The sequence below is a fragment of the Helianthus annuus genome, chromosome 1 (assembly GCF_002127325.2).
Source record: "Helianthus annuus cultivar XRQ/B chromosome 1, HanXRQr2.0-SUNRISE, whole genome shotgun sequence".
NCBI lineage: Eukaryota > Viridiplantae > Streptophyta > Magnoliopsida > Asterales > Asteraceae > Helianthus > Helianthus annuus.
Window position 1 is genome coordinate 147,279,574 of NC_035433.2, and position 26,725 is coordinate 147,306,298.

Sequence of the window (26,725 nt, forward strand, 5' to 3'; positions counted from 1 at the left end):
AATACTCTAATTTTATATTTCCACAACAAACACGAGTTTGACCCGAGCTTTTTATTTTTATTTTTTAATATATAGTGGGAAGGCCCGTACGTTGCAGCGGGTGTCCCGACTAATATCAGATTCAATTATGTCTATTACGAACCTCAACTGATATTCAATACGTGAATTTATGTAAGTTTCGTATATTTTCTATTGTGTACCTCAACAACGGCATCAAAGGAAGATAAAAGAATTTGAACTTTTACACATCCATTTTCATTGTAAAATCTAAATCTCTACTACATCAATTTACATTGAAAGTCAACTGAAGTCTACAAAGATAAAGAATGAACAGACAAAATTTGACAAGATCCTCAAAACGTTTCAACTCTTTAACACATTCTGAAACTCTCAAATTGATTCGATAAATAAGGTTCAGATCTCAAGCACACTGACATCCATCGAATTGATATTGACCTCAATTACACATAGAATACTTCTGATTAAGCAAAAATAAAGAATAAAAACCCATATATGAAGTAAATATTAGAATATCATTAAACAAAAATATAAAGTAGTTCAACAAAAATGAATGTCACCCCCAAATGTCAACCAGAACATAAAAATAACCTACAAAAGTTGAAGACAACCATAATCCAAATTGCAGATACATTGAAAACATATTGTAGACAAAAAACATATCACAGCCTCCTTCCTCTTCTCCCACTCTTTCGACGAGTGCTATCTGTTGGAATTCGTGTCACGTCCTCTGTTATCATCAAAACATACAACTTACTTATCAGCTACTCCTTAAACATAAATAAAAGTTCTTCAAAGAGCAAAAATAACAAATACAAAAATTCGTATATAAAAAAATAAAGAATATAAGCATACCAATGTGACCAATCTTCATGCCAGAACGGGCAAGAGCTCTGAGGGCAAACTGTGCACCTGGACCGGGTGTCTTTGTCTTGTTACCTCCAGTTGCCCATAGTTTTATATGGAGTGCATTGATTCCAAGGTCCAGTTGTTACAACAGAAATTTGTTAGTTGTAATGTATCAAACAAAAACAAACTGCTATGATTACCATATAGCAAGACACTAAAATAAACAAGTAAAAACCTTGCATCTTGTTGAAACATCTTGTGCAACAAGCATAGCTGCTTATGGAGACGACTCATCTTTATCAACCTTTACCTTCATTCCACCTAATGAAAAAAATAAAAGGATAGTAGATAAATATTATGATATAAAAACTATAAGCCAAACACTCAATAACATTTGAATTACAGTAACTATCTTGTGCAAAAAAAAATATTAAAACTACAAACTACTAACCACTTTCGAAAAAAATCTGTTGAGAAAAAGCCTAGACAAATAAACTTAATTCATGTTCTCTTTGCAATGCATCAGAAAAACATTGTGCATGTAATTATATCTCCCAGTATGAACAAAATAAAACATTGCTCGCAAAAAAGTTGAACATACAACACATGTTCCTAGCGGAATATATATTATATACACATGAGTGTTTTTAGCATTTACTTAAGGGTTTTAACTTCAATATCATTTACGGCTTTTGGTTTGTATATAGATTAGTGCAAGGCTAAACCCTTCAAATACTAATAGTTAATTTCCTCATCAATTCAATAAATGATGGCCTTGATGATCATTACTTATTAGTACCCTTAACTTTTTGAATTATTTTTATTTAAAAAGGTGCCAAAATCCCTACAATACCCCTAAAATGTCTTAAATTTTTTGGACAATATGCAAGTTACCCTCTCTAAAATAGCTTGGCTCTCTTGTACATCTTGCTTCAAAATATGTACACAATGTAAAATTACTATAAGGGTAGAAAACCTATTTATAGTCCATATAAATCTTATTATATTTATACATACTATTAAATCAATAAAATCCCAAATGTTGCATGTCTAACATTTAATTTAATCAATTAATTTCTTTAATTATTATAAAAGTTTTATTTAATTCCTTACTTTAATTCAATTAATGGAAGACATAAGTGGGCATGAATTCCATGGATGAAATGTCTAGATTGCCCTCAAAGTATCTTAAAACTTTGGAGAATGTCCAAGTTTTCCCCCTCTAAAATGGCTTGCTTCATTTGTACATGGTGCTACAAGATTTGTACCTGGGCAAAATTACGAAAAGGGTAGAAAACCCAGTTCTCTTAATCTATACTATACTATATTAAAGAAACTGGGTTTTCTACCATTTTCGTCATTTTACCATGTTTACAAGTTATGAAGCATCATGTACAAGGATGTGTAAGCTACTTTAGAGGGGTTGAATTTGTATATTCACCAAAGTTTTAAGACAGTATAGGGATAATTAGGGGATTTCAATCTTCAGATGATTAATGCATTCGGTTTCAGATCAGACATCAACCGTCCCCATTCAATCCAATCGTATAACGGACCACCCCGTGTGGCCTTAGAACCCTCATGCTTATCAATCATTATTAATGGCATATATTCCCTATTCCCTCTATTCTCTCCAATCTGTTCATCCCTCTGGTTCATTCAAAGTTAACAGATGATGATTCCGGCGATTGCGGTAAGATTGGATCAAGGGTTCCGGAGCTCAAGTGGCGGCGGCTACCACTTAGAGTTCTGCTGCAGAACCGATCTGATTTGAATAACCCACAAACACAGCCTGTTTACCAACCGTATTTTTTTAGCATTTATCATTTCCCAAGTCTCTATATTCCTGGTAACAATGAGAGGATCACAAGGACATGCTGGAACTCATGTCTTTGTATAATTATTTATATATATAAAATAATGTAGTTTATAAAAAAAAGTTTTATAAAGTTGTTGATACCATATTTAAATCAAAAAATCAATATTGGAAGCTGTGTTTTTTTAATAATCAGTTTTTAATCTTCATATGCAGGTGTGTAATATTGGTATTTAGTGATTTGTTTTATAAACTTATGCTTATGGGGCTAAATTGAATCACTTTGCGTTGTTTCATTGTCTTTAAAATTTTGCATACAACGTGCTCGATGAAATGTATGTGCCAAAGGTCTCTTGAGTATCACTAATACGGCCCGTATCACTTTTTTATGTCAAAACTTACACACACTTAATTAATTTATTTTTCTGTTATACTATCCGTTTCTCGGATCCATTAATTAGCTTCCTAATAGCCCGTATCGATTTCTTGATATGCGGCGATTTTCCATTAGCACTAATCTCCGAAGAAATGACGATTTCATTTCTGATCGCCACATGTACCACAACTTGTCTGCTTTTCGAACCACAATTGGAAGACGGTGTTCGTTCCATTGCTTTTGCTTTTGCTTTTGCTTTCTGTAACGGCGATTTTGACTCCACGTTGTTGGTCTCAATATGACTTAACGTACAATTGTTGGCCGTTGTGTGCAGAGGAAAACTTGAGCCGATCTTTTTGGTTACATCTCTGTCTGTATATTTTCCTTCTCTTTACAAATTTATCATATAAATACTTTTTTTTTATCCTTGGTAGTTTTAATTAATAAATCGTGATATACATATACAGTTACACGACACTAATGTATTGTAGTTAATAAAACGATACATGTATTCGGTTATGATGTATGTCGAGTCACGAACCCGTCAATGTACAACGGGTGGGTCGCCAACCTGGGTCAACTTACTCCAAAAATCATGCAGTCACCCACGATCAGTTTATCATGCAAGCTCCCATGTTCCATTTATTTTATGTATTTTCTTTTTATTTAATTTTAGAATTAAGTGCATGGGCACATAGTGGGTAGGTAGTTAATTTCTTTAGGTAACCGTATTTTTGTTTTATATTAATTAGGATCAATGAATGTAAAAAAGACAGTGTATTTTTGAGTATGAGATTTTTCTCTTTGGTTGGTTTATCTCAATGGATTTTGAGTTAAATTGATTGTGTCTATGCTAGCTCAATTGTGGCATATTGAGTGGTGTTCTTAGACCCGAATTTATAACCGGAGTGGTGATTTCTGTATCTTCGGGAGTGATTCGCAGCCCTACTGTTGGTCTTGGTGGTGTATCTGTATCCAAAACGAACCGTAGATCTATCTTTTATTTTACCGTTTTATTTGAACCGATGATTCGGGGTCTTACTCCTATCAGGTTATGTGGTTTATGCTTTAATAGTTGCTGATGGTTTTATGTTTGGAGGGTAAAAAGGCGTTGAAAGCCATAAAAACCCTTTTGTTATTTTCTTACAGTGAAAGCGATTTTAATACGGGTTTTCAATTTCTATCCAGGCGACCATGTGGACCTGCAAGCTGCAACAGCCCTGTGGTAGACATAAAGTTGTTAACTAGGCGCTGTTAACTAGGCTTGATCCACCGCAACGCGCGGGGTCGCCAACCCGGTTTATCGACCACATTTATTTTGTATTTTCAGACCAGTAAGAGTTGAAAAGTGAAGTTGTCACTTGGGTACCAGGGGTTGCCAAAGCGAACCAGCGGTAACATGGTAGCTTTGTGGTGAACGGCGGCATCATCTGCAAATATGTGTGGTAGGCAGTGGCGATGACATGTGGCCGTAAGAGGGCTGAAGCCGGTCTAATAACAACAATTGGCGGCTACACAGGTGTCAAGGAGGCAACTGATAAAATATGATAAAATAATATTTTTTTTTCAATGATAAAATATGCTCAGATACATATTTGTAAAAATGATAAAATAATATCATTTTTTTTTAAATTTTCATAGTTCAGAGATTCACTCTTGATAGGGAAGGTGTATAGATTGGCATGATAAATTATCAAGATGTCGTTCAAAGGACTTGTCCGCGAGCTGAGGGAGATGCGAGATGGGATCGGGAATATATCGAGGAGAAGGATTGAAGGGAGACAGTGAACTGGAGGAATCAAACTAGGTCTCATATTACGTTGGATGTAGCTCTGGTGGAGATGGTCATCAAGGTCAGTGGGCGAACTTGCCTTCAGAATTGCTGTTGGATATAATTGATAGGATCCAAGAGAGTGAGACTTTGTGGCCGGTGAGAACAGTTGTTTATTGTGCATCTATTTGTAAGTCAAACCGAGCACTAGTTTTTATTATTTTTGTTGAGTCAAAGCAAACACGTGTTCATACTGTTTTACTCATGTAACGACTATTTTTTTTTTGTTTTCTCTTTTGTTTTGCTAACGGTACCGTATTTGATCGAATTCGGTGTTGTTCTTTACGATATTGACATAAGTCTTTATGGTTATCAAACAATATAAAATACGGATTCATATTCTTTTAGACCTATCGGATCGGTTTATTTATCTTTTTAAGGTTTGAATTATGTTTCCGCCCCCGTATTGTCGGTTAGAATTATAGAAAGAGAACCTGTTTATCGCGCCGCAGCGCGCGGGTTTACCACTAATATGCATTTAAAAAGGTTCACTTAATCATTATATTTTAAGACGCTTCTATGTTTATAAAGATTATTGGTCCACGAACACATATGTTTACATATACACACGGTACATACAAATTATATTTTCAGTTTTTTTGTTTATTTTATAAAAAACGACTAGAAAACTCGTGCTTAATATTTAGTGTTCCAAAAAAAACTATTTATTATGCGAAAAGGAACCGACTCGAGATCGTGTTTGGCCACACTCCACTACCCCCAACTGGCCTACACTCCCGTACCCAAGCAAGTATGCCTTCATATATATAAAAGTATTGCAAAGTACACATACAATTCTAGATATTAAAGTCAATCAAAACCCATCATTTACCACACTCCATCGGCCATCACTCTTACCGTATCTCGATCTTTGAAATTTCAAATTATATTAACTAATACTTAGATATAAAAATAAAAAGTAAATGAGAACAATCATAGACTACTGTTTTTCTTCTATTACAACAACTTTTTTGACTTTTTCTTCAATCTTCCTTCTCTTCAAAGAAAATAACCAGGTCACCCGAAGGAGTTTGAACTTAGATCTTTCTTCTCTTTCTTCACTATTATCTCTTTTCTCTTTTCTTTTAATTTTCGCTCTACAATAAAAAATTTAAAGGGTTAACTTGAAAACAAATCTCCGTCGGATACTTTATAAAAAAATGGTTCGCCGGAGGGGTCAATTAACCCACCCATAATTTAATTACACATTACACTATCTTTAGAGGTGTCAAAATTACCTATTCCGCCCATCTCTGGTACTCCAATCTTCTTGAAAAATGCATCAGTTACCCATGCTTGCCCCCTAACTCCCCACCATACTCCATATGAATTTGTAAACCGAACACTAAGTCGATTGTTATCTCGCCCGAGAAAAATCCATGTAATTACAACAACATGAGAACTGATTTGCTTGGATCACAAAGGGATCTTCAGCAGTTGCATATTCATCTACACAGTCTTCCATGACATTATTTAAGCGACAGCCCGCTATAATAAGATATTTTGGCCCAACAGGAGCAAAATTTCTTATTAAAGCTTGTCTTATTTCTCTTTGGTCTTCAATAATGGTCAAACTTTGAAGCCCGTGTTTTCTCCAATCTGATGACGGGTCTCGATATTGTTGATGCACACATAACCATTGCTGATGTCGCATTTCATAGAGTCCTTCAGAACCCGTTATAGTCTAGAAGGTTTGAAATATAGTAACAACGTTCGTTGATCAACTGTTATGGGGACAAAATCAGAGATCGATAATTCTCTGGGTCCCATATTTGGTAAATCATTGTCATAAAGTGGGCAGCCGCGTATGCCACACACTATGGAGTACCTTCTTGGTCCCATATGTTAGTAAACTGCTGCTGATATAAAACAGAAACAAAAAAAGTAAAAGAAAACATTAACAATGAACCGGACTTGTGTTTGACACAATTCCCTTAAACAGTTTCGTGGTCTGCTCCTAGGGTACTCCGGTTCAACGACGATGAGAAATCGGTTATGGTTATTACAACAGAGAGATTGAGAGTGAGGAATGAGTTGTGGTGTGTCTAAACTGATTCGTGTGGTTTGGTTTTATAGCCACAAAACCATAACCGATTTCTCATCATCATTGAACGGGCCTACCCTGGGAACAGACCACGAATCTGTTTAAAGGAATTGTGTCAAACACAAGCCCGGTTCACTGTTGTTGTTTTCTTTGACTTTCTTTGTTTTTGTTTCATATCAGCAGCAGTGAAGGGGTATGGTCCCAAATCCTGCGCCAACCAAGCAGGTCGCGCGCGAGACCATACCCTTAACCGACTAATTTGGTAGCTTTCACAACCTTGCGCCGACCAAACAGGGGTAACCAAGGTCGCGCGCGGGGTCAAGGCAAACACAAGACCAAATTTCACACTCGGCTCCTTAGATGAAAACCTTCACTTCCTAGACCTTGCGCCGAATGCATAGGACATTCCTTGTAGCCACGGAGAGGACAGAAGCGCAACTAATCTAAGGACAAGTACCAAAGGTACAAGTGGCAGAACATTGGAGCAATGAACGTCCAACAGGTTGTATCCGATCATGCTCCACGATTGATAATTGTACAGGAGACAAAAAGGTACAAAAGGACGCTTACGTGGCACCAATCAGCGTGCGCCGACTGCACCACGATCTCCACTTAGTCACTGTTGACAGAACAGACAACAAGGACAACGGTCAGGCCACGTGGATCCAATCGGTGCGCGTCAGCTCTCCTCTCGCTCAGAAGCACCGACGGTCGTGGCAGAGGTGGCAAAACGAATATTCCTTGTTGTCGACTTCAGGCCCAAGGCCCATCAGCCCATCTCCTTCCACACCACTCTGGCTATAAGTAGTGACCTTCACCTACAGGTTTAATCATTCTGCTTCCTTGCTTTATCACTCTTAATCACACACTTATATCCTCAAAGCATATACTTATTCTCACGCCGGAGAGTGGTTACGAGTAGAACCCCTTTATTCCCCTCCTCGTAACAAGCTTAACGGGGTGTTTATTGTTTTGCAGGACCATCATCACCACAGCTTAAGAGAGACAAAGAAGATCAACCTTATTTGTCGAGACACAAATCACAAACTAATCTCCTGATTAATTTGGTGTTTCTTCAAGCAATTTACTAACATATGGGACCAAGAAGGTACTCCGTATTGTGTGGCATACGCAGCTGCCCACTTTATGACAATGATTTACCGAATATGGGGCACAGAGAATTATCGATCTCTGATTCTGTCCCCACAACAGTTGATCAACGAACGTTGTTACTCTAATTTAAACCTTCCAGACTATTTAACGGGTTCCGAATAACTCTATAACATGCGACATCAGCAATGGTTACGCATGCATCAACAACATCCGGATCCACCATCAAATTGGAGAAACATGAGCTTCAAAGTTTGACCATTATTGAAGACCGAAGAGAAATAAGGCAAGCTTTAATAAGAAAGTTTGCTCCTGATGGGCCAAAATATCCTATTATAGCGGGCTGTCGCTTAAATAATGTCATGGAAGACTGTGTAGAGGAATATGCAACTGCTGAAGATCCCTTTGTGATCCCAGCAAATCAGTTCTCATGTTGTTGTAATTACAGAGATTTTTCTCGGGCGGGATAACAACTGACTTAGTGTTCGGTTTAAAAATTCATATGGAGTATGGTAGGGAGTTAGGGGGCAAGCATGGGTAACTGATGCCTTTTTCAAGAAGATTGGAGTACCAGAGATGCCAGAATAGGTAATTTTGACATGTCTAATGGTAGTGTAATGTTTAATATAATTAGGAGTGGGTTAATTTACCCCTCTGGCGAACCATTTTTGTATAAAGTATCCGACGGAGATTTGTTTTCAAGTTAACCCTTAAAATTTTTTTATTGTAGAGCAAAAATTAAAAGAAAAGAGAAAAGAGAGGATAGTGAAGAAAGAGAAGAAAGATCTGAGTTCAAACTCATTCTGGTGACCTGGTTATTTTTTTTAAGAGAAGGAAGATTGAAGAAAAAGTCAAAAAAGTTGCTGTACTAGAAGAAAAACAGTAGTCTATGATAGTTCTCATTTACTTTTTATTTTTATATATAAGTATTAGTTAATATAACTTGAAATTTCAAAGATTGAGATACGGTAAGAGTGATGGCTGATGGAGTGTGGTAAATGATGGGTTTTGATTGACTTTAATATCTAGAATTGTATGTGTATTGTTTACTTTGCAATACTTTTATATATGAAGGCATACTTGCTTGGGTACGGGAGTGTAGTCCGGTTGAGGGTAGTGGAGTGTGGCCAAACACGATCTCGAGTCGGTTCCGTTTCGCATAATAAATCGTTTTTTTTTTCGGAACACTAAATACTAAGTACGAGTTTTCTAGTCGTTTTTTATAAAATAAACAAAAAAGCTGAAAATATAATTTGTATGTACCGTGTGTATATGTAAACATGTGTATTTATGGACCAACAATCTTTATAAACGTAGACGCGTATTAAAATATAATGATAAAGTGAACCTTTTTAAATCCATATAATAACCTTTTTAAATGCATATAATAATGTATCATGCATAAATTAGTGAAACGTATTCTAGCATTTGATTAAATATTACAACATATGTGAAGGGGTATGGTCCCAAAACTTCGCGCAGGCACATTGGACCATACCACAACTTCATCACAATAAACCTCTTTAAGGGAACCTTGCGCGGCTGCGCACCGGTTCTAAAGAAGAGAACTTAAAAGAAAGCAGGCTTCAATATCCGCGCGCCGAGATAAAACTACTAACACATCCTTGCGCAGGCTCATGCAACGGAATAGTTAAGTTGGGAGCAAAACCCTAAAACATCTCCGCGCGATTACAACCCAGGCTTAAATAGAAAGTGACCTTTCTGTTACAACATAATTGTAACACCTCGAATTTTTGTGTCCAATGATGTGTTAACACGTGTCATTTGTTTACACATGGCATCTATAATAAATAAAGGACTAATTTTGACAAACCTTGAAAGTATATAAATTCAAGGGTTATAAATGTCAACAAGGGTAAATATACTGTATAGTAACCCTAAATAACGCTTGTACCTTCAGATGAATAAATCATAAAACGTACGGAAGCGAAACGCGGAAGAAAGTGAGAGATTACGAGCTACAGGGGTTAACTGTGTCAACATGTTTAATATTACCTCTGAGTGACCCTTTAACGTTCCCAAGGCTTCGTAACAGTATTATACGGTCACTAGAATATACTATAAAAATTCCGCGAAGTTCCGTCTTAAAACGAAAGAGTTATACTCAAATTCGTACAAGAAGGGTTAAAAGCGTCAATAATGAAAGTTAAAGCTTTCTGAACAATTAATAAAATAAACGGGGACTTAATAGCACGGGTAATTAACACGAGGCCCCTATCGGTAAATAACCGAGGGCCAAACCGCAAAGTTACCCCTTCAAACCCGAAAGGTCAGGTAAATCATTACGAAAGATTTCGTTATTAATTACCAGATTCTGTAATCATGACAAAAGATTTAAAAAATTTCTGAAATCTTAACCCACGCGGCCCGCATTGCATATTGGGTTAAGTTGAGGCGGGCCGCGAGCCTCCTCAATTACGCGTCTGATCTTTTAATCCCAGGCGGCCCGCATTGTAAACGCATGGAACCTCCATGCGGGCCGCATTAGACGCCCAGATGCAGAATTATTGTAGTTACTTGCCTTTTGAAGCATTTGAACGATCATGAGCCAATAAATGAGGCATGGGCACCCTACATTTGACCCATACACCTTAGGGGACATATGCCCATCATCCATGATCAGTGTAGGCTGAGTTGTGATGATCTTGGACCTTAACATTGGCTATAAATAGCAAGGTTGTGAACATAAGTTCACCACACTCAAAACTCACTCATCTGATCATTCCAAGAGCTCTAAAGCATTCCTCTGTGTTCTTAAGTCTTCTCTTAAGCTTCTGTAAGTAATTCAACCTTTGTGGTTCCACATTTGCTTAGTATTTAGCTAAAAACCGAACCGTCGTAAATACGGTTTGACATTAAAATAACTCAGTGATGGTTCAGTCTTATGACGAATCAAAAGTGGTTATGAGTTGGTATTTATGTGGGTAATAAACCTCTAAAATGGTTCCCCCTGATCACTACTCTAACTATGTCAAATGTCGAGTCAAACGTGCGGTTAAAAAGTCAACAGAAAGCTATTTTAGCGATTTATGCATAATCTGTAATGTATATGTTATGGAACCTGTTTTGATAATCATAAAACATGATAATAAGTATATAAACTTGTTTGCGCTCGTTTGAATCGATCATTTGCTATATAGAACCGGTTCGGAGCCGAATGTCGCAAAAGTTTGACTTTTGCTTTGACTTCAGTTCTGACCCGTTTTAGTGAGGTATGAATATACCTTAGGACTCTCTTAGGACCAGGTCACATGTTGGTATAAACCTCTGTGGTCGGTTCATGAGTTATCCGAGTCTTTTACGTATTTCCGTCATTCGCCTAAAAGTTGACCGTAACGGCCTTTTAAAATTAAAACGAGTATTTCGGACACGTGAACGGACCAAAACCTTGCTTATTAAATTATAAGCATGTCCTTAAAGTTTCACGTCAATCCGAGGTCTAGAATGAGAGTTATGCTAAAAGGCGCACTTTTAAGAAAGTTTTGTAATTAACGGCGCAATTAGCATAACGCCCATCTAACCCAAGTTTTCGTCACCAAAACTTTTACCCACTGTGGTAAAATAATATTTTGGGAATTTTAAAGATTTTTAATAATTTTTACCTTGCTCATAACCTGCGGTTATGGCTACGGTTCGGTAAATACCGAATATGCCCTTTTTGGCCAAAACGGGAGTTCTACAAGGTCTTTTGACCCGATTCCAGTTGCCACTGATTTTAAATAATAAATAAAGTATTTTAAACTTTATAAACTGTTCGGGAAACTCAGATTTCCTGTAGAACCCGAAAAGCTCTTTAAAAGTCTTTAAAATGACCGAAAAGCCCCTACGGGGCATAATATTAACTTAAACTCGTTACGGGCATTACGGAAGGTATCCTACTGATACCAAAATACTTTTAAGGCATATTGACTTAGGAAATAAGCGTAGGACACTTATGGTTAACCGTTTCGCCTATTTGCGCACACGGTACGGCTCATGGAACTAGTTTTCGTGCAATAGCCGATACGGGTCAAATTATATTATTTGAACCCCAAAATCCAGAGTGTGAACCATTAACCCATATAAAACAAGTCTCTGAACTTGTTGGGTCAGAATCACACTCCATTCTCGGTTTTCGCCTTTTCGCGCGATTAAACCATATCTATATATATCAGAATCAACCGGTTTAAGCTACGGCTAATATAAGGACCGTTAGGATTCTAAGAGGTTAATTAAAACCTTCGTTCCAGATTAGGAGCCCCAGTAAAAGCTATCGTTGACTTGATCTAAATTAAGGATTTATACTTGCAAAGGTAAATACTTTAACTTATTTCCCCTATATGGGCTTGGGTTACGGTATATTAATACCGCTTGATTGAGCATTATATAATTCCATCGCTTAGGTGGTTAATTGATTAAATATGATTGGCTCATTTAAACAGTTTTGTTGCTTATAAGCCTTTGAGGGGTTTAATGACCGTTGTCCCGGATATCCTTGGCATCATTTTACGAAATGGCCACGACCATCGACATCCCGGTGTAGGCGTACACCCGGTATAAAGTGTCGACATTAAAATTAAAAGACGTAGCCGTTGGTTTTTATACTACGGTTTTACGCAAACGTGGTGTGTCTATAAATCTTTAACCCGGCACGACCCGGGCTACTGAACGCATAAAAGAACATGTAAAACGTTCACAAGATCATTATGAATTTTCCCAAGTTATAAAAGAGTTTGTGCCTTGTGCATTCAAATCAATTTTAAATAAACATTTTCAAATGTGTCAGTTGAATGTATTTACCAGTGTAAACTGACGTATTTTCCCCAAAAAGATTAAGTGCAGGTACCTAAACGTAAATTGGCTGGTATTAGCTCCCTAGCGTCGGGATAAGTCTCGCAAGCTTGATTGCAGTATCTGATGGAACAAATACTTTATGTTTATTTACGATCCACTGTGGATATATATTCAACCCTGTAATACATTTTGATATTACAATCAGAGGTTGAAGTTTATATATATTTATCTTTTGCTTCCGCTGTGCATTATATAATTGTGTGGTTTGACTATATTGTTGCCAACATCGTCACGGTAATCCCCCACCGGGCCCACCGGTGAGACACGTGGAAATCGGGGTACAATCTCTCCCGCTCAAATCCGGTTATAAATAAGACAATTCAGGTATAATCTCTCAAGTTACTCTCACTTCACTTTCACTACTACTTCTTCATTGAGATCTGTACTTATTTTCACACCGGAGGGTGGTCACGGAGAGAACCCCCAATCTCTCAAGTAAACACCACAACCGCTGAACCCTCCAACCCTGAAGCTTGGAAATTATTCACTGATGGGGCTTCAAGCGTTGAAGGGTCAGGAGCTGGTTTAGTCCTAATCAACCCTGAAGGGCTAGAATTCACATATGCTCTCCGTTTTAATTTTCAGACCACCAATAACGAGGCTGAATATGAAGCATTGATCGCTGGTCTACGACTGACCAAAGAAATGAAAGTCAAGAAGCTTGAAGTGTTCACAGATTCACTGCTAGTATCAAGCCAAGTCAATGATAGCTACGTCGCCAAGGAGCCCAACATGAGAAGGTACAAAGAAAAATCCAAGGAGTTAATGAACACCTTCCAGACATGCAACATTAAACAGATTCCAAGGTCCCAAAACAAAAAGGCCGATGCCTTGAGCAAATTGGCATCCCTCACATTCGCCCACCTCACGAAAAAGGTGTTGGTTGAAGTATTAAGGGCCCGGTCAATTGATGAATTGGAAGTGCAAGATGTAGTAACCGAGGAAGATCCAAATTGGATGACTCCCATCAAAAAATTCCTTCAAGATAATGAACTACCTAATGATCAAACAGAAGCCGAAAGGGTAAAGATCAAAGCAAGACAATATGTGTTGCAAGGAGAAACCCTCTATAAAAAAGGTTACCTTGCACCCTTGCTAAGATGTGTGGGCCCTGAACAAAGCAAGTATTTGATTAAGGAAGTGCATGAAGGAATATGTGGAGCTCATTTTGGAGCTAGGTCGGTCGTTGCAAAGCTTATGAACCTTGGATACTTCTGGCCATCGATGCATCGTGACACCGTTGAACAGTTGAAGAAATGTGATGCCTGTCAAATCCATTCCCCAATCCCAAAAAGTCCCAAACATGACCTGGTTCCAATAACCTCGGCATGGCCATTCCATAAATGGGGAATGGACATTGTCGGGCCATTCCCTCCAAGCAAAGGGGGAGTAAAATTCCTATTGGTAGCAATTGATTACTTCAGCAAGTGGCCAGAGGTCAAACCCCTTGCCAAGATCACAGGAAAACAAGTCATAGACTTTGTTTGGGAGAATATCATCTGCCGCTATGGGTTGCCGGGGGTAATTGTCACCGATAATGGAAAACAATTTGCCGAGAAACCCTTCAGCCTTTGGTGCAAGTAATACAGAATCAACCAGATCTTCAGCTCAGTGGCTTACCCGCAGTCAAACGGCCAGGTTGAAAGGACCAACAGAAGCATCGTGTAAGGCATCAAAACAAGATTGGGGAGGTATGAAAGTAATTGGCTTGAAGAATTGTCTAGCGTTTTATGGGCAATTAGAACAACAGAAAAAACAAGTCACAAGAAAACACCTTACAGCTTGGTATTTGGATCCGAGGCCGTAATCCCTGCTGAAATAGGCGTTGTAACCCAACGAATTGTCAACATGGATCCTGAAGTAAACCAACAAGAGACCATGTTGAACTTACAACTCCTAGAGGAAGCCCGAGATCAAGCGGCAATACAAGAAGCCAAATACAAGCAAAAGATGGAAGCCTACTACAACAAGAAGGTCAAGAACGAACGATTCAAGCCAGGGGATCTAGTCCTCAGAAACAATGAAGCTAGCAAAAAAGAAAATCAAGGGAAGCTAGGCCCAAAATGGGAAGGTCCATACACCATCCTCGAAGCACACAAGGGCGGATCCTATAAGCTGGCAGACTCAGAAGGCAAAAGGCTTCCAAGGCATTGGAACGGAAAAACCCTGAGAAAGTTCTATGTTTAGAAAGTTTGGTTTGTATCAAAACAAAAACCTTTTGTAAAAGCAGATACTGCTTGAATGAATGAAGTCATTTTATCAAACTTGTCTTTCTATCTTAATATCAGGTTGAGAACCTAGCAAAAAACTCCATGGCAAGGGCCATGTAAGGGGATGAGCTCCCAGGCCATATCGCTCAATAGGTTCAAGGGTTGAATGGACCTATATAAGGGGTGAGTTCCTAGATCAATACAACTCCATGAGATTCATTAAGAAAAAACAATAATGTCTCATAGGCAGGTTTGAACAGCCTACACCAATCGTTCCTTAAGTCTTAGAAACATAATCAACAAATAGACTTACGAAATCAAGCAAACTACAAAGAAATAAGGAAAAGGATAGATACTACGTCTTGATGTTAATAAGCACTAAGGTAAAGTGTCTGCAGCACGGAACCCTTTAAAGTGTAAAAAACATAAAGACAAAGTAAACTCAACAAAGACAAGGCAAGAAAATAAAAATAACTGACAAAAATAAACAAACTTATCAATTAAATATGCAAACCAAACCAGAAGCTACCAAGGTTTCAAGCCAACAGAAAATAAGCTCGAAAGGTTAAAGGCTTCAACCTATTAACAACTGCACAAAAAGGCTTGAAGGGTTGAAAACCCACAAAACAAACCAAGCAAAATAAGTAAACAAACATAACACAAACAACATAGCAACCATCATACCATAATTAGGAAGGCCATAAAAGACCTTCAGAAGGAAGTCAAAGCAAGTTCTAGTAACTTGCAAATAAAACTAGTGTTCAAACGGCCATACAGGCCTAACCAACCACAGGAACCTTAAGGGTTCCTAAAAACCTAATATTGTTTAAAACATTACAGACATAAAGTGTTTGCTAAGAAAGCTACGAATAAACATCAGGTAGCAGAAGGCTTGGAACCTTCAGCCTTAGACTTCTTGGCTTTCTTAGTCTTCTTCGCCTTAGCACCCTCATCACCACCAACCGTAGAGGTCTCTAAACCAGCATCTTTTGAAGCATCAGGCAAACTTGAGAGGGTATCATCACTATCCCCAGAGTAAGACCTCTTCCTTGACAGGGAACCCAAAACCTCAGCACACACTTTCTCATTCAACCCCTCAGGCTTCAAATCCTGTAAAACAGATAAAGGCTTACCAAAGCAGGAAGAAACTTCATGAATGTAGGGGTAGGTTAGCCTCTCCATCTGCTCAACAGAAGCTTTGAAGATATCAGAAGCCTCGGGGCGAAACATAGGTGATTTCTCCAAGGGTTGTCCAGACTCATGAAGCTTGTAACCAGCAGTAAGGCCTTGATGTTTCCCCAGGTTCAAAAGCTTAGTGTAAACATCACCAAGGGCAGAGTTAAACTCCTTGGAATGTAAAAGGTAAGTGACAACCTGCTGGAAACCATGCTCAATCAACCACTGATTGTCCGCAGTAACTTGGCCAACCGAAGCTTTCAACCCTTCCTTTTCTTCACGAAAAGCCTGCTGCTGAACAGCCAAGGCCTCTCGGTCAGCCTTTAGCTTCAGCAAGTTAGCCTCAAAGCTCTTCCTCAGATCACCCATCTCAATATCATGCATCTTTTTCAAATCACTAACCTCCTTCCGCCACGCTGCTTCCTTCTCTGCAAACCCAGCTATTTCCTTCTTCATTGATGCTAGGGAGGATTTCATCTTATCCTTCTTCTTGGAGAAGTCCTCATATTCCTGCATCCTTTGGCGAAAGCGAGTAATCCCTTGAGGAAGCATAGCAGCAAGGTTACAGGTGGTTAAAACCATGAGAGACAACATCAAGTCATCATCCATCTCAGCAATGGTTTTGTGCACAGAAGGAGGAGCAAGATGACTAAGAGCATCCTCACAAACAGCAGCATCCTTGAAGGTGTCATCATTCTTTACTAACCAGGCAGGCACATAAGTACCTTTAGGGTTCAACCCTTCAACGTCCCTGCTTGAAGATTCCTGAACAGGGGTAGAGACAACCTTCTTGCCTTGAACCTTCTTACCATGAACAACCAACTCCTTGTCCTTCTCAACACCTGCTTCAACTTGATCCTCCGAAACTTCAATATCATCACTCAAATCCATTGGCTCAGTAGAAGTGGATTGAGGACCAGCTTTTAACAAACGACGAGAAGATCGGCGAGTTGAAGACTTGGGAGCATTAGACTTGGTAAAACCCTTAACGTTGGCAACACTAGCATAACCCGTGCCCTCAAACCTTTGCTCGGAAGACCTAACCACAACATTCTCACCCGGAACAGACGGGGCATCCTCAAACACAACATCAGACGTGTCGTCACTCTTGATAAAGTCCAAAGCAGACATAACTGGTAAAAACAAACAAAAGGAAATAAGTTATAAGCAAAGTAAAATAAGAAAAGGCATAAGGGGGAAAATGCATACCAATGCCATTTCTCATTAACACCGGATCCCGATCGGCTTTTCCCCAAATATTACTAACCCCTAAAAGCACTAACAAATGTTCGGGAAAGGGACGAACCCTCGAAGGGCACCCCCGAATGGTTGTAAGAAAAGCATCGTTCAACTCAGATTCAGAAGGCTCCGGATCATTAAGAACAGCATCCGGATGCCTCCACACCATTTTGAAAGGAACGATAGATTCAGAAACCCAGAAAAAGCGATCCTTCCAGGACCCAAGCGTTGTAACCATGGACGAAATAAGACAAGTATCAACCTTTGATGTCTCAAAGGTGAACCAGTCACCATTTTTGGCTAAACGAAAAAACCTCCGAAAGAGCAACAAAGAAGGATCATACCCAAGAGCACGACACAACAATTCAAAGTGCAAAACCCTAGCCATCCCCTTCAGATGAACTTGCCCAAAAGAAACGCGATAATACTCAAGCAAGTTCAAAACAAAAAACGAAAAATGGTAACGAAGATTAGACCACTGAAAATGACGACAATACAAGGCAATCGAACCAGGGTTTGGTTTGTCAACAGGAACATCGCAAGCAGGGGCAGTTGGGTTAAATTTTTTATCAATACCATATTCCAAACAAAACAAGTCTACTTCCTCTTGTGTCATTCGAGAGAATGACTTTGCTAAATCTTTAAGGGCACCCATTTTTGAAGAAAGTAAAAACGAAAATGGAAGAGAAAACTAACCTGAAGGAAGAAACTTGGAATGATTGTGAGTAAAATGAAAAAGTTTTACAAGTATAAAATAAATATGATTTTAAAACAGGGGTAATAAAGGAAAATAAATGGCTCCTGCAAAACCGCCGCCTGACACACATCAATCAAATCAACTGTCAATCGTTTAAAATTCAAAATTCAAAAAGTAACTGCCTCAAGCCTTTCAAGCCTCCAAGCAACGAACCCTTGAAACCTTTAAAACATATGCATAAAAGTCAGAAGTCTTTGAGCATACCACCCCAAAAACTTCTGACTTGGGGGGCTGACGACGGGGGTAGCCCAAGGTTAAATAAAATGACTAATATGCAAGAGCTTAAAAGGTTGAAAGGTTCATCGGATGAAAAGCTGTAAAAAGCGAGGAACAGTAACCAGTCACATCTGAGAACTCGCCTCACCAACTCACGCCCACAAACTCAGAGCAGGTCTGCACAAGTACACTCTATTAACCAGGGGTCCAAAGCCTTCAACCCCAAAAGGGGAAACCCTCCATTGCAAACAGGTTTCGCTAGTCTTGTATATGCCATTCCAGGAGATGTCTTCCCCTATAAGAAGACAACTCATTTTCACTCCTGGGACATTCCGAAACAGAGAAAGATTCCTTAATCTCTGGTCATTCAAAGAGTACTTGCTCACTTCCAAGTTACTCTTCATCACATTCACCACACACTCATTCTATTTGCTTTCTTTTCTGGATTCGAGCTTGCCTCGGAGAAGGAACTTCAAAGCAAATAACAATTACATACTAGTGAACCTCCTTCCACGTTTTGCAAACGTGGAGGGACCCCGCGACCTGCGTTAGGCAAAACTGAACCCTTCAGCCCTTTTGCCTAACCAGCTTAGCTACCATCCTTGGTCCCGTGTTTGTTGCATCAACACGGAGGATCAAGTTGAAGCAGGTGTTGAGAAGGAAAAGGAGTTGGTTGTTCATGGTAAGAAGGTTCAAGGCAAGAAGGTTGTCTCTACCCCTGTTCAGGAATCTTCAAGCAGGGACGTTGAAGGGTTGAACCCTGAAGGTACTTATGTGCCTGCTTGGTTAGTAAAGAATGATGACACCTTCAAGGATGCTGCTGTTTGTGAGGATGCTCTTAGTCATCTTGCTCCTCCTTCTGTGCACAAAACCATTGTTGAGATGGATGATGACTTGATGTTGTCTCGCATGGTTTTAACCACCTGTAACCTTGCTGCTATGCTTCCTCAAGGGATTACTCGCTTTCGCCAAAGGATGCAGGAATATGAGGACTTCTCCAAGAAGAAGGATAAGATGAAATCCTCTCTAGCATCAATGAAGAAGGAAATAGCTGGGTTTGCAGAGAAGGAAGCAGCGTGGCGGAAGGAGGTTAGTGATTTGAAAAAGATGCATGATATTGAGATGGGTGATCTGAGGAAGAGCTTTGAGGCTAACTTGCTGAAGCTAAAGGCTGACCGAGAGGCCTTGGCTGTTCAGCAGCAGGCTTTTCGTGAAGAAAAGGAAGGGTTGAAAGTTTCGGTTGGCCAAGTTACTGCGGACAATCAGTGGTTGATTGAGCATGGTTTCCAGCAGGTTGTCACTTACCTTTTACATTCCAAGGAGTTTAACTCTGCCCTTGGTGATGTTTACACTAAGCTTTTGAACCTGGGGAAACATCAAGGCCTTACTGCTGGTTACAAGCTTCATGAGTCTGGACAACCCTTGGAGAAATCACCTATGTTTCGCCCCGAGGCTTCTGATATCTTCAAAGCTTCTGTTGAGCAGATGGAGAGGCTAACCTACCCCTACATTCATGAAGTTTCTTCCTGCTTTGGTAAGCCTTTATCTGTTTTACAGGATTTGAAGCCTGAGGGGTTGAATGAGAAAGTGTGTGCTGAGGTTTTGGGTTCCCTGTCAAGGAAGAGGTCTTACTCTGGGGATAGTGATGATACCCTCTCAAGTTTGCCTGATGCTTCAAAAGATGCTGGTTTAGAGACCTCTGCGGTTGGTGGTGATGAGGGTGCTAAGGTGAAGAAGACTAAGAAAGCCAAGAAGTCTAAGGCTGAAGGTTCCAAGCCTTCTGCTACCTGATGTTTATTCGTAGCTTTCTTAGCAAACACTTTATGTCTGTAATGTTTTAAACAATATTAGGTTTTTAGGAACCCTTAAGGTTCCTGTGGTTGGTTAGGCCTGTATGGCCGTTTGAACACTAGTTTTATTTGCAAGTTACTAGAACTTGCTTTGACTTCCTTCTGAAGGTCTTTTATGGCCTTCCTAATTATGGTATGATGGTTGCTATGTTGTTTGTGTTATGTTTGTTTACTTATTTTGCTTGGTTTGTTTTGTGGGTTTTCAACCCTTCAAGCCTTTTTGTGCAGTTGTTAATGGGTTGAAGCCTTTAACCTTTCGAGCTTATTTTCTGTTGGCTTGAAACCTTGGTAGCTTCTGGTTTGGTTTGCATATTTAATTGATAAGTTTGTTTATTTTTGTCAGTTATTTTTATTTTCTTGCCTTGTCTTTGTTGAGTTTACTTTGTCTTTATGTTTTTTTACACTTTAAAGGGTTCCGTGCTGCAGACACTTTACCTTAGTGCTTATTAACATCAAGACGTAGTATCTATCCTTTTCCTTATTTCTTTGTAGTTTGCTTGATTTCGTAAGTCTATTTGTTGATTATGTTTCTAAGACTTAAGGAACGATTGGTGTAGGCTGTTCAAACCTGCCTATGAGACATTATTGTTTTTTCTTAATAAATCTCATGGAGTTGTATTGATCTAGGAACTCACCCCTTATATAGGTCCATTCAACCCTTGAACCTATTGAGCGATATGGCCTGGGAGCTCATCCCCTTACATGGCCCTTGCCATGGAGTTTTTTGCTAGGTTCTCAACCTGATATTAGGATAGAAAGACAAGTTTGATAAAATGACTTCATTCATTCAAGCAGTATCTGCTTTTACAAAAGGTTTTTGTTTTGATACAAACCAAACTTTCTAAACATAGAGCTTTCTCAGGGTTTTTCCGTTCCAATGCCTTTGAAGCCTTTTGCCTTCTGAGTCTGCCAGCTTATAGGATCCGCCCTTGTGTGCTTCGAGGATGGTGTATGGACCTTCCCATTTTGGGCCTAGCTTCCCTTGATTTTCTTTTTTGCTAGCTTCATTGTTTCTGAGGACTAGATCCCCTGGCTTGAATCGTTCGTTCTTGACCTTCTTGTTGTAGTAGGCTTCCATCTTTTGCTTGTATTTGGCTTCTTGTATTGCCGCCTGATCTCGGGCTTCCTCTAGGAGTTGTAAGTTCAACATGGTCTCTTGTTGGTTTACTTCAGGATCCATGTTGACAATTCGTTGGGTTACAACTCCTATTTCAGCAGGGATTACAGCCTCGGATCCAAATACCAAGCTGTAAGGTGTTTTCTTGTGACTTGTTTTTTCTGTTGTTCTAATTGCCCATAAAACGCTAGGCAATTCTTCAAGCCAATTACTTTCATACCTCTCCAATCTTGTTTTGATGCCTTCCACGATGCTTCTGTTGGTCCTTTCAACCTGGCCGTTTGACTGCGGGTAAGCCACTAAGCTGAAGATCTGGTTGATTCTGTATTCCTTGCACCAAAGGCTGAAGGGTTTCTCGGCAAATTGTTTTCCATTATCGGTGACAATTACCCCCGGCAACCCATAGCGGCAGATGATATTCTCCCAAACAAAGTCTATGACTTGTTTTCCTGTGATCTTGGCAAGGGGTTTGACCTCTGGCCACTTGCTGAAGTAATCAATTGCTACCAATAGGAATTTTACTCCCCCTTTGCTTGGAGGGAATGGCCCGACAATGTCCATTCCCCATTTATGGAATGGCCATGCCGAGGTTATTGGAACCAGGTCATGTTTGGGACTTTTTGGGATTGGGGAATGGATTTGACAGGCATCACATTTCTTCAACTGTTCAACGGTGTCACGATGCATCGATGGCCAGAAGTATCCAAGGTTCATAAGCTTTGCAACGACCGACCTAGCTCCAAAATGAGCTCCACATATTCCTTCATGCACTTCCTTAACGTATCGCCTTTGTTGGGAGAAGTTTGCCAGAAAACCTCTGCTGAGATCGTCAAAGCTTTGAATGCTTTGAGCAGGTAGGTCGTTGAACCAGATTCTGGCGGATCCAACAAGAGTCTGCATGAACATTAGGCAACATTCAGCATTTGACCATTTTTCTATTCGAGCGGCACCAATGAAGATCTGGAGATGATCTTCGGGATCTTCGGTCCCATCATATGTTCTGATGTGGGCTGGCATCTTGATCTTTGACTGAAAATCATAATCAGCTATCTGCCTTGAGAAGCAGGAAAGGTTACTTGGCTTGTAAGGTTTAGCCAAGTCTTCTTCAGGTCTTGTACCTACATTGTTGCAATTGCCATGGTTCCCCTGGGTGGCTAGCACTTGATTGATGAAGTGTTGCCATGGGAAGTTGGCCATCATCTGTGACATCATGTTAGGTATGAGATTGAAACCTTGAAGGCTTCCTTGACCAACTGAGCAGTTTACCCCGAGAGGGGTGCTAGTAACAGCACTTCGTGCTAAAGGGAGCACGGACAGAGCTTGCTCCTAAGTGGTAGTTAGAGAAGCGGGACAGCTGGTCACCGGGGACTGTAGGAGTTGATCAAGCGTTAACTCGTGTCCCAGAGGAGTGCCACTAGCAATTGGTTGGGAAGAGAGAATAGGATGAACAGTTGGATTTGTCATAGTGGATAGATAAGGATGAGGGTTTGAAGGGTTGCTGGGACCAGCCTCACCTCTTGTAACAAAGGGTGGTAGGGGTGGCCCAGGGGACAACGTTGGCTCGGGTTCGTCGTAATCTAGACGAATCCTTACCCCCTTTTCCCTTTCTCTACTCACGTGCTGGTTAAGAAGTGACCTTAACTCGAGAAAGTTATTAGCGACCCCCTCGGGGGTAAGTTCAACACGTGCCGGGGTGTCCGACACACCAACGTTGGGAGACGGAGCCCCAGATCTGGATGGGGTTGGTGTGTTGAAGGTAAGGAACTCGGGTGTACTCCCCGGAGTTGAAAACGGTGTTGTTATAGTTGTGTGAGCTAGGCCACTACCCGGGGTGGAGGTGTTAGGGATCTGGTTCACCTCTCCCGGTGATCCACTTTCTGACATGGTGGTTTTGAGTGAAGAGAGCTACACTACTAGGTCTTTTTTGAGAAGAAACAGCGGCGTAGCCCCACGGTGGGCGCCAACTTGTTGATGCAACAAACACGGGACCAAGGATGGTAGCTAAGTTGGTTAGGCAAAAGGGCTGAAGGGTTCAGTTTTGCCTAACGCAGGTCGCGGGGTCCCTCCACGTTTGCAAAACGTGGAAGGAGGTTCACTAGTATGTAATTGTTATTTGCTTTGAAGTTCCTTCTCCGAGGCAAGCTCGAATCCAGAAAAGAAAGCAAATAGAATGAGTGTGTGGTGAATGTGATGAAGAGTAACTTGGAAGTGAGCAAGTACTCTTTGAATGACCAGAGATTAAGGAATCTTTCTCTGTTTCGGAATGTCCCAGGAGTGAAAATGAGTTGTCTTCTTATAGGGGAAGACATCTCCTGAAATGGCATATACAAGACTAGCGAAACCTGTTTGCAATGGAGGGTTTCCCCTTTTGGGGTTGAAGGCTTTGGACCCCTGGTTAATAGAGTGTACTTGTGCAGACCTGCTCTGAGTTTGTGGGCGTGAGTTGGTGAGGCGAGTTCTCAGATGTGACTGGTTACTGTTCCTCGCTTTTTACAGCTTTTCATCCGATGAACCTTTCAACCTTTTAAGCTCTTGCATATTAGTCATTTTATTTAACCTTGGGCTACCCCCGTCGTCAATCCAAATGTAAAGTAACTTAAATTTGTATCATTAAGACCCAAATCGTTTCTGACTAGGGATGGGATTGGTACAGTACCCGTACCTATACCCGTATCAGTACCGAAAATACCGGTAACGAATTTGAACAAAACTAGGTACCAAATACCGTACCAAATATATAGGTACGGTACGAGTACGGGTACTGGTACGGAGATTTTTGGTACAGTACCCACTTGGTACCATTTTGTTTTTATTTACTTTTTGAGCACTTGTACGAGTACTAAATAGGTAAAATTGACATGAGTACCAATATAGTACTAGTACTAAATAGGTAAAATTGGTATGAGTACCAATACGATACGGGTACCATATAGGTAAAATCAATACGAGTACACTATAAATACCATAATATGAAATAAAACATAATACAAAAAAACTTTTAAAGGTATACATAGAATTCGGTACCAGTACCCGTTTTTACTCGTACCCGTACTCGTACCAATACCGAAAGTACCGAATACCAAAATCAATAAAACTTGGTACCGATACATGTACCAAATACCTAAAATCGGTACGGGTACGGGTATGGTACAGGTACGAGTACGGGTATTTGGGAAAAAAAGCCCATCCCTATTTCTGACCCGACTTATTTTAAAACAAAATTTATGCCAAAACATAGAACAACTGAAAACGTACAAATAAAAAGTACAAAAACATATTATTTGACCCTAGCCATTTTCAAAGACTACACGTACATCAAAATTAAGCATGTAAAATATGATTATGAAGTTTTTGTAAGTGCCTATACTAAATGTTGAAGGGTAAAGGTTAAAAAATATATATATAAAAAAATGAAGCACGTGGATTACTGTATATCCATCTTGTTATTGTAAGCTTATACAACAATATTATTTTGTTATGAATTATGAATGAAAAAAATTAAATACATAAACCATAATTGACAAATTGTACCGATTGGGTAATTGATGGTCTGATTGTAATATATCAAGCTTTATGGTTTGATTAATGATTATAGATGTACACATAAATAAATAAATAAAGTAACTGATTTAAACTGGCATCAAAGATTTACAAAGGTTTATGAAAGTTTTTAAGTATTCATACAATAAAGATACTCCAAATTCTATAATTGGTGATATAACTTATATAATTTTATCAAGTAAATAATTGGTAAATACGCATATCTTTTACTGACATTATCATAGCCTTGAATGATTCTCATTACTGTAAAATAAATACATGAAAAATAGTTATATGATGAAACTAGTGGTGTGAAATTGTGGTTGTGAATGAGTGAAGTCAAACTCTATAGTGATTACACTCAGCTCACCAACTTGAAAACAACTTAAAATGGTTTCCTTTAGGTGTGTTTGGGTAAGCTTATTTTAGTTCAAAAGAACTTTTATTAAAAGAACTTATTAACTTACGACTTTTTGAAAATGACCTGTGGGCCGTGGTGAAGAACAACCAAACAAGCAACAAGCAAAAAGGATTATTACCATTTGCAGATGATTCTCTCTCCGGTATGGCTGCGGCAGCAGCAGCAGATGATTCTGTTTTGTTGTTGAGATGTAATGGTAGATATAGGGCAGAAGTAAGGGGTTGTGATCAATTGAAGCTATAGTATGGTAGATGGGGGGAGGAATTGAGGATTGATGATAAGGGAAAGTCGGTCTTGGGTACTTGGAGAATTGAATGGGACTGATGAATTGTTGATGTTGATGGGGAGGTTGTTGTGGAGGGGTTTAATGGAGAATTGAATGGGACTTTTCAAAAAGCCTTTTATCAAGTGCAAGCAAAAGTAGGGATGGATTGGTACATTATCCATATACTGTTACCGTAAATACCGGTATCAAATTTGAACAAAATAGGGTACCAAATGTCGTAACAAATATATAGGTACGGTACAAGTACGAGTACAAGTATTTTCGGTACGGTACCCGTTTTGGTACCATTTTGTTTTTATTTAGTTTTTAAGCATTTGTACGAGTACTAAATATGTAAAATTGACATGAGTACCAATGTAGTACGAGTACCAAATGAGTAAAATTGGTACGAGTACCAGTATGATACGGGTATCATATAGGTAAAATCAATAACAGTACTATAAATACCATAACACAAAATAAAACATAACACAAAAAAAAAAAAAACTTTTAAAGTCTACATAAAATTCAGTACCAGTACCCGTTTTTACTCGTACCCGTACCAATACCGAAAGTACTGAATACCAAAATCAATAAAACTAGGTACCGATACATGTACCAAATACCTAAATCGGTACGGATACAGGTACGGATACGAGTACGGGTATTTGGGAAAAAAAACTCATCTTTAAGTAAAAGCCATTATAAAAGTCCTTATTCATTTGTCAAACACTATTTTTCAACTTATTAACTTTTAACAAGTCAATAAGTTAAAAATTGGTGCAAAATAAGGAAATCCCAAACACCCACTTTATTTCAACAGCTAACGTAAATTAATTTTTGGTTACCGAGGTAACCTAATGGCAAAAGACAACCCCATATGTCTGCAATTGCAAACAACGCTGGATAGCTCAAACCCACCATTACCAGTTTTGGGGGAAACCCGTCGCCCAAAGGCCTGCTGTGATAAACACCCGGTTGGGATCAAATTTGAACTTAAGATCTCTGACCTCAAACTCATACCTTCACTTCCCCT

General features: G+C 39.3%; 1 protein-coding gene across 2 annotated transcripts; it reads right to left on the minus strand.

The window, feature by feature from the left end:
• Window positions 1-514: 514 nt before the first annotated feature.
• Window positions 515-25,784, minus strand: LOC118481098. 2 transcript variants are annotated; one of them, XR_004864387.1, is made up of 3 exons: window positions 25,543-25,784; window positions 874-1,188; window positions 515-748 (listed from the first exon to the last, which is right to left on the minus strand). XR_004864387.1 is itself a non-coding variant. In XM_035976204.1 (2 exons), the coding sequence occupies exon 2, from the start codon at window positions 17,413-17,415 to the stop codon at window positions 15,985-15,987; it is 1,431 nt and encodes a 476-aa protein (XP_035832097.1). In that variant the 5' UTR covers window positions 17,416-17,417; window positions 25,543-25,784; the 3' UTR covers window positions 15,950-15,984. The 2 variants fall into 2 exon arrangements, 1 of the variants encoding a protein (XP_035832097.1); XM_035976204.1 differs by lacking the exons at window positions 515-748; window positions 874-1,188 and adding an exon at window positions 15,950-17,417.
• Between the last annotated feature and the right edge of the window lie 941 nt (window positions 25,785-26,725).

Bases quoted from the DNA above. Each gene is read 5' to 3' on its own strand.
- LOC118481098 (XM_035976204.1), bottom strand. From the start codon at position 17,415: ATGTCTGCTTTGGACTTTATCAAGAGTGACGACACGTCTGATGTTGTG.